The sequence below is a fragment of the Channa argus genome, chromosome 4, assembly GCF_033026475.1.
Source record: "Channa argus isolate prfri chromosome 4, Channa argus male v1.0, whole genome shotgun sequence".
NCBI classification, from domain to species: Eukaryota; Metazoa; Chordata; class Actinopteri; order Anabantiformes; family Channidae; genus Channa; species Channa argus.
In genome coordinates this window covers 24,435,513-24,450,077 of record NC_090200.1, presented here as the reverse complement: position 1 = coordinate 24,450,077, position 14,565 = coordinate 24,435,513, and the positions used below count along the sequence as shown (strand labels likewise).

Below are 14,565 nucleotides of genomic sequence, written 5' to 3'. Positions count from 1 at the left end.
ACATGTTACTGTTGGTGATGATGATGATGTTTTTTCGGGTTGCTGCCATAACTTGTGTTACTGTTGATGTTGTGCTAATAGTTGCCAGTATTTATGTTGCAGCTAATGTTGTGCTGTAATCTTATTTTAGATAACAGCTCAGGAGCTGTCAGACAACAGAATCATCACTTTGACCCTGAGTGGGCGTAAACTGGATAAGAAGGTAGGCAGTTAGACCCACACACACACTCTGGATGCAAATACAAACATGGAAGCTTTAGAAACACACAAAAGACACAAAAGCAAAACCTACACAAACATCATTTACAGTAAGTGTTTTTACACTGTTCACCTTTGTCAAGCAACTGATGGACTATCAGGAGCACTGATAGCAGGAAACGAAAACCATATTGGGATGTATATTTGTTTTTATCAGCTTGTTTTAAATGTAAGTGCTATGGAGCAGCTGCTGGTGTAGTGAAGGTAAGAATGACAGTGGCTCAGAAATAGCACAGCTTGAACTAATGTTGATGTGTCCCTGCTGTGCACCCTCTGGTTAAAGCAGGACATAAACCAAAACAGACTTCTCAGTACAGTATAGTGCTCATTCAGCTGTGATCAAATTGTGACATCTGTCTCTGTTCTGTGCAGGACTTCTTTGGGAAGTCAGACCCCTACCTAGAATTTCACAAACAAGGAGAAGATGGCAAATGGATGCTGGTGCACAGAACAGAGGTGAACCATCTGTGGGAATTAAAAGCACTTCTTCTAATTCTTTTTCTTCAAATTTTGATTATTGTCACACAGGAATTGTCATTGTTAGCTTCATAGCCATTTAGTAACTCTAACACTAACTTTAACATACATGTTGAAGTGTAGATTGCCAACTAGTTTGGTATTTCTGCTGTGCCTACAACCCAATTTTATACTGCATCTGTTGCTGTATTTAATAATCACAGGCCTATTTCTGTGTTTCTGGCTATAGGTCATAAAGAACACTTTAGATCCATCATGGAAACCTTTTACTGTGCCTCTTATTTCTCTCTGCAATGGCGATGTGGACAGAAACATCAAGGTGAGTGGTTAGCTTGAGCTTTGTCTCTCTTAGTTGTTATATATCGACCGTAGAAGCTTTTCTATACAGGCTTTGTGTTATGACCACAACTGTTAAAGACACAACTTTACCTTACTGGCTTAGCTTACTTACTTATTTACCTCACAGAAATGTAGTTTGAAGAAAAGTGTGTGAATAAATCCTTAAAATTATAAAGCAACTGAGAATACGTTATGAATAAATTGCTGTGCAAGTGAAATGCCTCCATATTTGTGTGACTGGTGTGGAGAAAAGTTATGAGGGCAAAAATGCCAAAACGATAAACACTTCAGGAGCCTATACAACCCAGCCATTTTATGGCATGATGTGTTATGTTGTACGCAATTACAGGTCCTGTGTTATGACTATGATAATGACGGAGGCCATGACTTCATAGGAGAGTTTCAAACCACTGTTGCTAAGATGAGCGAAGCCCAGAACTCAGTGGAGGTAAAAGATTATCTTAATTTTATTGTACAAATCAGTGTGTGTTTGTCAGTTCAGTTTAATGTAACATGTATGTAATGTGTTGACCTTTCTCTCTTATTTCACCCAGTAAGTGTCAGAGATCTTATTCTATTATAACTTGATACCTAAAGCTTTTGATTATAACCTCAGTTCTCTAAAAGGTTAGTGAGTTAGGTTAATATCCTTAACATCAGCATGTTCAAAAGCGTTGTTTGATTTGTTAACCTGGGATAATCTCAGTCATTTTCTAAATGAATTGTAATTTTTACAATAGACCCTATAGATGCTATAACAGGGGTTAATGTATTTTGAACCACTTAACAATTTATTTAACTAACAATTTCTACAATCTAAACAGTATGTAACTGTGGATTGGAATCAAACTTTGTCATTAGTCAGTAGCAGTGTTATTTTATTTTTTAGCAAAACCAAATAGGCCACAACTTTGCCCCATACTGGCTAATTTGCAGTTTAAATGCATTTAGTCATGTCTATTAACAATGAAGCTTGAAAAACATAACTGCTGCATTTTCCATTCAGTATGGTTTAAGCATTTGATTTTAGTCTTTGACTCTTGCTTTTCTGTTTGGTTAAAATGCAGGAATTCTCGCATTGTTCATTCATTTGTAGTCCTGTATGTGTGTGTATGTGTTTGTGTGTGTGTTTGCGTGTATATCTCTGAGTTCATTTGTGAAACTGATTGTGCCATCACAGCCTCAAGTATTCTTCTCCCACTGAGTCTCTTCATGTGTGGCAACGATGAGGTGGAGGGGGGGTGCACAAAACAACAAGTCAAGGCAGGATGGGGAGATGGGGGTGGAGAAACAGAGAGAGATGGTTGAAGAAGAAATTAGTGCTTTTGAGATGTAAAACAGCCGTTAGCTGAGCCCTAGTAACATGACAAGGCACTAAGAGCTACCTGTCATATGAATCACTAACTGATTTACACTGATCAGCCACAACATTAATACTATTAACATGCAGTGGACAGAGGTCATCACGGGAAAAATGTAATGCTGGTCATAATCAACAGCTTGCGGTGCATGGGGCTGCATAGATGCACATTGGCCTGACTCCCCTTACTGACCCACAGCCACCACAACATTTAAACCAGTAGATGGTATTAATGTTATGGCTGATTGGTTTAACGTGTGTTTGGGTTCTGAATGTGTGTCCAAATGAATGTGTGTTTAGTTCAAACACATTACCTGAAAATGTTTGTGCTTTCTTTAATTATTATGGTTGTGACATAAAGCTAAACATTCTTCCTTTTTTTGTATTAAAAACATCTAGGATCCCTTATGAACTGTATACGACAATCGTATAGGCACCTTATAATGGCCCACATCTCCAAGTCTGACTGTCAAGTTAACATTTCTGTAGGCAGCTGTGGAATACATGGAGATCCAACTCACAGTTTCTGTTTATTTCTTACAATCTCTCCAACTCTGCCACCCCCTTGTACTCTCACCTTTTTTTCCATTTCTTCAATGTTTTTCTCTATTTATGCATTTCTGATACAGATACCTCTTACCATTCTTTTCACTCCAACTGCCTTTCTGTCTCTTTAGGTTGAGTTTGAATGCATCAACCCCAAGAAACAGAAGAAGAAGAAGAATTATAAAAACTCTGGAGTCATTATTGTAAAGTCATGTAAGGTGAGAATGGAAGGATAGATGGATGATTGAGTTTTGTTCTTGGATGCAGCGCATCCATGTTTGTAAATGCAATGCTAAAATGATAACATTTATTTGTGTCTGGATTCATTGTTTATTTGTTTTGAATTTAAATGCTTTACAAATTGCGATAAAGAGCTCTTGAAATTATTATTTGGTTATTGGAATAGTTTTTATTAGTTTGTCGTTCAGCTGTAGATCCATTGTTAAAATAAATAAACTTAATGCCAGGCTAAGCTACTATAAGAAGTGTTGTTACCTCTTTCAAGTAATTTCCCATGTAAATTTCTATACAGTAAGTTACAGGTTTTAAAATTCTGTGCTAATAGGACAAAAACACACCTAACTATCAAACAAATCAGTCGTTTTTCCCTCTCACTTTGTCACCTCATAATGACCCATCCCCACTAAATGAAACATTTGATTAAACCATTGTGGTCTTGATCAGCTGACACACTTCTAACTGAGCGTTCATAAATCTGTCTGAATGACTAATTAGTGCGGAAGCTTTGAGTCCCACAGAGGACACATTAAGCTGGAACACTGAGTCTTTAGATGCCTATTGGAATGACATTAAAGCCATGTGCGCATGATGACAGGCCTTCATAATTGATTCTTTTCCTTCTCCCTTTTTATGACGCACAGTCATAAACAATCCTTTGTGCAAATGTACACAGACGCATATTGTACAGGCACACAAACACATCTAGCACATGCACAAAACTGCTAATACAGTAATTATATTTGTTGGCTGCTGGCAGGGATTAGACTAATGACAGTAAAACCCATGCTAAATATTCATTGTAATTGGAGTGGAAATTGTCTTCAAACAAGATGATAATTTGTCCTCTAGTTGTGGTACCTTATATCTGAATAAAACATGCTGTGTTTTGTCATTTTAAAACAACTTGAAGGTTTTACTTATAAAAAGTTAACATTTATTTGTACAATGTGCTGTGTTTATTAAACGATTGTTTACCACATCATCTGTGGTAGAAATCTAATTAGTCAGGAACTCTTCCAATCAAAGAACAAAATGGATCATCACAACAGTCTGTGTTTTTACTTTTAGAAGAGTTAACAACCCATCTCTCATTTTCTCAGTTGATCAATACAGTGCTCTTCTTCGGCTGACTAGTTACTGTAATCTCCCGTTGTCTTATGACTCTTGTGCCTCTAGATAACAAGGGACTACACTTTTTTGGATTACATACTGGGAGGATGCCAGCTCATGTTCACAGTGAGTATGATAATTGCATGCCCCCACAATCATGGGATAATGAGATACATGTTTCTGCATGCTTTCCTCTCAAAATGGATAAAAAACTTTCAAAATGAAATTATCGACTGTGGCTACAGTTAGATAACATGTGTTTATATATATATATACACATACATACATACATACATACATACAGTAAAGGAAAAGACCAAGAAACAAGGAGAGAGACTGATAGACAGAGAACAATAAAATATGAAATAAATAAGAGTAATTTGACAAAATATGGGCATTTTTCTTAAATTGTGAAAACAGAGCTGAGAAAACTGGGAATACAAGAAAAAAGAGAAACTATTACAATGAAATTTAGGAAGACATACTGTATGGACAGAGATAGACATGGGTATTTTACTGAGGGAGGAAAACAGACAGGATCATCATAGTCTATTTCAGTCTCTTGTTAGGCGAAATTCTTGTGTGTCCCTGTTGATGTCACACCTTTGTGTGTAACTGAGTGAATGAGAGAGTGTCCTCTTTTATAATAGCACAACACGCACATTGAGCTGTTTTATTATTATCTGGGGTGTTTTGTCCAACAAATGAAACTCCCCCGATGATACATTTCAGGACTTTTCACGCGGCCTCACTACTGTAACACACAAAATGTGTACAAATTATGAACTGACATACACACTAATGGCACACTTTGAAGAATATACAATACACACACATACACACTCTGAGCATACAAAACATTAGCACATTCACAGTGTGTTTTTTTTCTGATTAGCACTTTTTAACAGCAATGTTAATTAAATTCTTAGGAAATCAAACATCAGTATTAGTACAGTAGTTTAGATGTAGTCCTGTACCCTGTACTGTACCCTTCTCAGTCTTATGTAGGTACTTTGAGTGTGTGTGTATAGTAATATGACAGTAAAAATTAAACGTTTTTTTGATAGAGTAATAATTTATTAATCATATAACAGTATATAAATAAGGGTAAGGTAAGAGAATATCAGAGTGCCTGAAAATACTTATCGCCACAAGCTGTCACTTTGAAAATTTAGGGCAGTGTCAGTCATGTTATCTATTCTACTGCTCTCAGTTCCTCTTTTAGCAGAAACCTGTTTAATTTATTTCAGATATTTCTTCATTGTTAACTACTGTTAACAAAACCCATCACTACGTGATCTTAAAAGCTTTCTATGAGAGCAAAGCTGTAAAGGGGACACCACAACACTAAAATCAGCCGGTTATTTAAATGTCGTGGTGGACAGTGGCCAATGCTGTGGCTAATTGGTTTGTATTACCACTTCTGGTAAACATAGAAAAAGCTTTAAGTTTGCATTAACTGAGGAAATGAGGAGATTATAAATACAAGCTGTTCTCCAAGACTTTCCAAAATGAAGCATTCTTGTCCATTTAATTAAACATGTATACGAGAATTTCATTATATTAAAAGAGCCATCAACATTGTTTGCATGTTTATGACACAAACTAATTTCCATTATTATAAATCATCATTCAGAAACTGTGTAAAATATTTCAATTTACTCTAACATAAATATCTAAATTTTATCGAGCTACAGTTATTAAACTACAGCAACAATGAATTTATTACCTAAGAAGTAATAATAATTTAATACTTATTTAGTTAAAGAACAGAACATATTGTTTGAGAGTTACAGTTTTTCTCATTTGCTTAGACACTTGTGTCCAATCTAAAGTCACATTTTGAAACAGGGAACACACAGGCGGAAACAGAAGCTCACTGTCCAAAATACACATTTTGTTTGTAAAATGCTCTTACACTAACAAAATATTAAAAACATGCAACAAAAGCCAATTTTCCCTGAAACATCACAACTTGTAGTAAAACTTTTTCCCTTAACAAAATATTAAATAGAGTTATCAATATCACAATAACCCTTAATGGTTTTCCTAGAGATAATAAACCCAGCTGCACTCTGCAACTGCACTTTTTGAGATACCCTGTAGATATATACTGTAAAAAAAAAAAAAAAAAAAAAAAAAAAAAAAAAGGTTTTCTAAGAAAGTTTTGATTTATTCCTAATTTCAGGCCTTTCTGCATCCAGTTGCCTTTGACATGCAGGACCTACAGTGAGCATCTAGGATGAACCAATTCAGACACAGTTCTTGTACTGTATTCCTTCTTCAGTTAAAAAATTTCACATTTTACCTAAAATCTGAACTTTTTTTTAACCATACGGCATCAGATTTCCTTCTTTTTCCAAATTCATCAAACATAGAAATGTTGATCACTCTAAATACTAAAGTGAATATAAAGAAAATGAAAAAGAAACCAAATGAAACCTACTAATGGACGTTACATCTTTAATACATGGATCAGCACTAAACACTGATTAATGAATTTTGAATGGGAGGTTGCACACATACAATGGTCCAAGCCCAGTAGAAATTGGCGAAATTATCAGGAAGGGCGTTTGGTGTAAAAACTGTGCCAAATCAAAATGCAGACAATGATCCGCTGTGGCAACCCTGAACTCACAGGATAAGCCGAAAGGACAAAAAAAAACTTTGCAAGTACTTTCAAATACTTGAAATTCAATTAACAACTGGTGTTTTCTTTTAATACAATCAATCCAGTACTACAACAAAGTTTTTAATCACTGAATGAATTGTTTGGTAACTGTTTTGAAATAATATGTAAAAAAGCTGAGTGAAACCAATTACCAAGTGTTAACACATTAATGAGAAGATTTCTGCTATGCTAAGAAGTTGACGATGAATATCAAGTGGATCTGAGTTTCATTAAATAAATCTTAGCAATTGAGAAAAACTGTAAAGCTTGTTACGGAATTTTTTTATTGTTGTTAAAAAAATTATGCTGGAAACTTGTGTGTCAGAACATGTCAAATGAAGTCTCAGTTGTTTCTTTTTAGAATAACTACATCAGTGTGATGATGGAGTTTAGTTTTAAATTGAGTTCTTACCCATGTAAATCACAATTACTGGTTTGATATGATGATTTTGTACTGACTCCAACCACACAAAGGAGCACTATAATGAAGCTGACTTAAATTTGGAAGTTCAAACAACTACTTAAGCAGTTCAATTAATTAACCAAATTAAGATGAGTTTACACAACATGCAATATTATGTACAGTAAAGTATGTTGTGTGAGTTGAAAAAAGTTATCAGTGTTGAATCAAGTACTAAACAACGTTACTTAAAAAAAAAAAATAAAACTCTAGGAAAATTATAAGTACCATGCTGACATTTAATCAAGTAAAAAGTTCAAAGTCAAATTACTTTTGTATATTTGTTGTAAATCATTTTGCTGTTTAAAATTCTTTGTAAATAATACATTTTTTTATAAATAATAAATTGTCGAATATAATAATAAAAATCATTCTACTAAAATCATATATTGTTAGGATCAAATACCGCATTATTGTGTTCCCTACATTTTTATACAATACAACATGGTATCCTTTAGACTTTGTGTATTTTGTAAGTTGGATTTTTTTTTATCTTACTCTTAACCCAAACACTATATTATTATCATCTTTTTATTAAATTGTAAAAAAGAAATTTTCATCAAAACATTATACTTTAGCTGGCAGAGAACAGAACATTCTGGCCAAAAAAAGTGCCATTAAACACACAGTTACAGTACACAGTAAATCTACTAATATTTTGTTTTTGACAGAACTTCACTACAGTTAGGCCTTCACTGTGCCAGCATTTTACTTGCATTTGCAAGTAAAGATTAGAGCCTGTCCATATGAAATATTTTTAGGGTGCATCGCTAATGGAGAGGACGGTTTTTAACTGGGAGCATTTTATCAGACCTTAGAGTGAGATTAGTAGTTTGGAAAATATGGATCTGATGTTTATGATGCAGCTTCTCTCCTCTCTTTCTCTGCCCTGCTATGCATCTGGCAGAGGGCGGAGCTCACACAGCTACACCACACAGAGCAGACTGCAGAACCTGTGGAGAAGAACATGGCATTAGCTGAAGTGAAACTGGAGTTGTCAACTATGGATGGCCAAATATGCTTTTTATAGACAACTCTAAACGCTCTGCTATTTACCCTATTCTAAAATTTCAAATGAGACTTTTAAAAAAGCTGTGGAAGAAGCGTCTAACACTGCTGATTGGTTTAGTGAAGCAACTCCTGTCACGCTATTGATTCATTTTCTTTAAAAAAGTCCTTGTGTACAGGATTGTAAAATACACCACAGAGTGATTAATGATGTGGGTAAGTAGAAAGCATAGATGTGTTCACATATACTGTATGTTTCTTACTCATGTAGAGGGGATCTTACTCGTATCTGATGGTCCAACAATTGTTCAAAGGGATGTGCATTTACAGTTTGCATGACCTTAAATAGCTGGATGCAGTTTCCTTGAATTTCTCTGGTTTGAGGTGTTGTGTGAGTTGTATAAAGGTGACTTGTGTTGTTGTGGAGACATGCTGTCGGTGTCAGAGGATGTGTTCTTCTCCTAAGGGCAGATAGCTACTAGATCCTATGTTAAATTCAGATACTGTTTAGGAACACACACGCGCACACACACACACACATGCACACACACACAAACAATGACAGGCTTCACTGTCAGCCTGTTATTTTCACCTTATTTTATTGTTGGAAATAACTCTTTAAAGCAAAGGACATAGTTGTTGTTGCCATAGTGATCCTTCGTGTTAATGTTTTCACCGAATTGAATAAGAGACGGAGAAAATTTTGAACATGAGTGTGGGAAAAATGTAACTGTACATAGACGGGTTTCTGAGTGATGCCATGTGACCTGTGCATGTATGTCAGTGGTAGAAGGTGTCTTAAAATGAGTAGAGAAACTGAGAAGATGAGAAAAGCAACTTGAAATTTGGTTTCTAAGGGTAAAACTGCATGAATCACAGCACCAGATGACCAGAAATGAGCTGAAAATGTCCCAAGTCAGTCTGGTATATGTGGAAAGAGGAGCTTCATTTATGCTGATGTTACCAAAATGAAAATGAGACTGAGGCCTCTGATGCTTGCATTGTGTATAAGCTCATTTATAATTAACATTACTACTACATCACTACTGTCTCAATGTGATTAGCTACGAGAAATGTCTATTAAATATAACATGACATGGGGTTAAGAAATGTTGGCTATATTGTTTGCTGCAAAAATTACTTTTAAATAGCAGTTTTATGGGTTCCCAGCATTTGTGGTTTACTTACCAAAAATGAAAATCTATATCTATACACTAATGACATTGTGGAAACATGCTTTCTCTTTGTTTGTAAACAAACTGCACTATAGTTTATTTTAATAATAGATGGACCTTATAATAGTTTCTCAGTCCAAAGTAAGAATTAACTTACTGTTCGACTCAAAAACATTTACATCTAATGAACTGAATATTATGTGAATTATTTTATTTACTATTTTCAAATTCTATTTATTAATTTCAGTTGATTGATCTTTTTTAAAATTAAAATCTTTATTGGTCATCGTTGAGCACATCCACATTTTCATATATACTTTGGGGTGACTCTGGCACAGGAAGGTAGAGCGGTCATTCCCCAATGCTGCAATTGTTGTTTTGAGCCCTGACTCATCTGATCACATGTCAGTGTCCTTTAGCAAGACACTGAACCCCAACTTAGTTGTGATTGTAACTGTAAATTGGTGAATAAGAAGCAGTGTAAAGCACTTTGAGTGCCAATAGGTAGAAAAGTGTTATATAAGTGCAGACCGTTTACCATTTTACTTTGCGAGGAAATTCAAATATTACATTTAACCCATCCTCCTGGGGGAGCAGAAGAGCTAATGCTGACTGTCTCACTGAAGGACACACCTGGTGGGTAGGCTGGGATTTGATTCAGCAGACTTCTGCATTCCAGCTTGATAGCATTTCAAATAGCCAACAATACAAAAGCAAAAGTCTAAATAAACTATTAAACAGTGTGTAACTGTAACATGAGAGCTGGGCACTGAACTTAAACATGGATCACTGGACTGAAAATGCCCATTTTTTGAATTCCGTGCTTGCTTCCTCATTGTGCGGCCCACTGCACATCTGTGCTTGTGTTTTTTAGCCGTCCCTGTCTGCTCATTCCCACTCAATCCATAGAATTTACTTTGTGATGACATCACACAAATATAAGTTTCTTGTAGAGATATAAAGTCTCCATGAATTAAAAATTAATAATAAATAAATAAATAAAATAAAAATCTGACAGTGATAAATGAGAAGCTGCTTCTAAAATCAGAAAACTGTTATCGGATTTTTTTTGTCTGAACTGTTGTCTGAAAAAAGACTAAGAATTATGCAAAATTTGTTGTTACCATTTTCAACTACAACGATGGAATATGTGAGGACAGATTTGAACTGGTAAGTCTACACAGGGTAGTTGTTGAATATTCTAATGGTTATAGAATTATAATTAACTAGCTAACTGTTTTAGTCGCATGCAATTACTCTTGTCTATGTTCTGGTCAATGACCAAAAATCAAAGTCACAATGATAAGTTCTGACTTGTCCACCGGTGATGAGCTTTGAAGTTTGCAGCGATTAGGACCCTCTCCATCCAGTTTGATCTCTTCTGAGGTCAATAAGAAACATTCTCCTCTGTCATCAGCCACCAGGCGAGTGCCTGGGTAAAATGTTGAGCAGTGCTGAACAGCTTACTTAATGTGAGTAAGGTTGTTTGGATTTTAGTTGTTAAAAAAGAAAACCACTCAACAGAAAGTGTTAAAATAGAAATATCTGTATTTGCAAATGGCTGCTGGAAGTTAGAGGCCAACGCGTTTGCATGTTCTAGATGAGTCTAGAGAGATGAGTAATTTTAAGGCGGAATGGGAACTCTTAAATCCTCGCTACTGCCTCCTAATCTTTTGCCTTTTGTCACAGACCTGCAGCTCTTCCACTGTTGCAGACACAGACACCTAATACTGTCTTAACACAGATGCTTCCTCTCTTTTACTCATTTACATACACACGTGAGCATGAACATGTTATATCCTCATCACACTCTCTCCTAGTTTTCTGCTTTTACTCTTACATTCTAAGTCAATCATGGCGTTGTCTCACACACACACACACACACACACACACACACACACACACACACACACACTCACCTTCATGCAGACACTTTATCACACATTCTCCTGTACTCTAAACTAGAGCCACGCTGTAGATATCCACACATAATATCTTCTCCTTTGCTGCATACGCACATTGACTGATTTAGACATGCAAAAGCACACACGTGCTCAAGCTCACGTAATTTCACACAGATGCTCCATCACCAATGACATCTTATTCTCACACACACTACCACTTACAAGCACAATTTACACACATACAGAGAGAAGCAGTCATGTACAAAACACACCCCCACAGACACACACACAGAAAGAGCTGTTCTGCAGTGTTCAATCAGACTTAGTATGGCTCTAATCCTAATCTCCAGGAAGGGAAAGTCTCTCCTTGGGGCTGTGGGAGTTGGAGGAGAGAGCAACGTTCCTCTGTTACACACTCCAGCACAAAGAGACAGACTGCTACTGCTGAAGTGCTGTTTGTGAAAGATTCATTTCAACTGATTTACTTCATTATTCAAATATTGTGTTTGATATCATTCAGAGCTATGTAGAGTAAAATTGGTTATAAGGGATTTTGCCGAGCAGAGCACGGATATAGATAGCATGCTGAAGCTATTAAATGACACCACAGTGAAAGAGACCTTTTCCTGAGATGTGAGCTCAACAGAAATAAGAGACACTGAATAAACTGTCAGATCCGTCAGTGCCAAAGCAAAGAAAACAATAACACCTTGAATTACAGTACTGTAGGTATGAAGTGCCTAAACCCACCCTGTACTTTAGGTGACTATAAAAGTTTGTAAAATATTAGTAAAAGCATTTTTGTCCCTACAGTGGAGCCCTGTTGCTGCCTCATCTGCCAAATGTGGTTTGATATTGTATTGCTGAAATGTGCAAGACCTTCTCTGAGAAAGATGTGTCAGTTGCCAGTGTGCATTAATGCATCATCATGCCACCACAGATGCTGCGTTCTAAATTGCACACTGTTATTTTCCTCTTTAATGTGGTGGAGGCAGCATCCATGATCCATTAAAAAAATTAATTAAAATTTTTGACCCATCAGACCACAGGACAGTTTTCCACTTCACTTTTTAGGATTCTTGTTTGTATATGGTTGTTTCTTTGCATGCTTGAGTTTTAACTTGCATTTGTGAATGCAAAGTGTGTTTATTGACCGTGGTTATCAGACATGTTCCTGGGTCCATGCAGTCATTTCCAATACAGACTCATGTTTTTACTACCGTGCTGCCTGGGGGCCAAAAGATTAGAGCCATTTAATATTGTTTTTTTGCCTTGTCCCTTGCATAAAAAGATTGTTCAGGATTCTCAGAATGCTTTAATGGTATTATAAATAATGAAGAAAACGTTATGTCAAGAAATTATATTCATTAGGTATTTGACAGAGGGATGAACCATGCCCATTCAAATGGTTTCCAACAAATTTTATTTACATTTGATACAACGTCCCAGCTTTTTTGTAAATAGGGTTTTCCAAAAAGCAAACAAGGGAACGGTACTAAATCATAAAATATGATAATTTGCCTAAAATAATTAAACTAAAAAAATCGAATAAAGTTTAATTAGAAGTAAAGGTCTGTCTCCAGAAAAACCACATTTTTAAAAAATTCAGGGATCAGTCTACAGTAAGTAAAGGCCACTTTTGTGAATGTATTATGTGCAGCTGTAATGAAGACAGTTTAAAGCCCAGATCTCAGATCTCTATATGATATACAGTGTCCCTACAGCTACTTTGAGCCATGTTTGGATCTTCTGGGATTTTGTGTCTAAAAACATACAGTGGCAGTCACATGCAGAAAAAAATGTGTCATGAAACGCAAAAAAACACAAGCAAAAAACAGACTATCATATATAAAAACCCAGGCAGTGGACTTTTGGTTTTCACTGTGAACACCTCAGAGTGAGGCAGAATTCCAGATGTTCACACAAACTCTAACACAGTTGTCCATCCAACCTCCACTCCATTCCTCTCTCTGGTTATTCAAATGAGTCTGAGGTCCTGGCAGGGGAATTGGCTGACTCTCGACAATGTGCAGCTGAAAAAACTCCAATGTGAGTGACACAATGTCAGTGCTTTGCAAGCAGTGGAATCCCTCAAATTTATTTCAGTCACCCCTGTTTGTATTAATTCTGTGCACTTGCTTGTTGAAGCTGTTTGTGTGTGTGTCTTGTTGTGTTTTGCCTACTTGTGTGTTAGTAATTGCTAATAGCTCGGGTGGAGGAATATGTTGGAAACAGAATAATGTCTTGTGTCGCTGTCATCAAATTTGCAGCCATCAAAATAATAACGTCTGTCACCGTGGAGGGCACCGGAGGAGAAATGGCCTAATAGTTTGAACATGGTCTTGTACAAAAGATTGTCAGTTTGGGCATACATATTTTTAGCTTCATATTAAGCCAAAATGATTGCAAAGGGGAGAAATGACCAGCACTGATACATAGGAAAAAGTAAAAAGAAATCCATCCCCCCAGCATAAATGCAGGGATGCATTTGTGTCAACTAAATTTTCTCTAAATATAATCTTATAGTCAAGAGTATTTCACATGGGTAGAAGTTTTATATTTATAAATAAAGAGACCCACAGTTTACTTACATTTTAAATAGATAACTGGTAGTTTTCAAAATGTAGGTTTATGAGAAAATCACATACAATTGCATCGACTAGTTACATCAAGTATATAACACTTTAAATTGTAATTAAAGATTTAGAAACTTCACTGTCATCTGTAGCCGACCCTATAGTAAAGACAGAATTGTAAACAGAAATTGGATTTCAGCTGTTTTTATTACAGTGACATTTACAATATCCCTACACAGGAGACTGACTGGTTCAAGAAGACTTATAAAACCCTTAGCTGAAACAGGCATGGCAGATTCTGCTTTCTGAAACCAGGCCCAGAAAGAGCCAAGAGCCTGTTGGCTTGGTGAATAAAGTAACTCAGCCGTGCTAAAGCTGAAAATGCATCCTGGGTCTCATTTAACAGAACCTGTCTCTGAGTAAAGGAAACCCTGCTCAGCT

General features: G+C 36.0%; 1 protein-coding gene across 2 annotated transcripts in view; it reads left to right on the top strand.

Annotated features, from left to right (window-relative positions):
- Positions 1-14,565, top strand: part of cpne2 (copine II) — a 46,295-nt gene that overhangs the window by 16,332 nt on the left and 15,398 nt on the right. For both annotated transcript variants that reach the window (XM_067502912.1, XM_067502911.1), the window contains exons 5-10: positions 131-202; positions 631-714; positions 965-1,054; positions 1,424-1,522; positions 3,112-3,198; positions 4,397-4,456. In XM_067502912.1, coding sequence (XP_067359013.1) covers positions 131-202; positions 631-714; positions 965-1,054; positions 1,424-1,522; positions 3,112-3,198; positions 4,397-4,456 — 492 coding nt within the window. The remainder of the gene's footprint in view (positions 1-130; positions 203-630; positions 715-964; positions 1,055-1,423; positions 1,523-3,111; positions 3,199-4,396; positions 4,457-14,565) is intronic.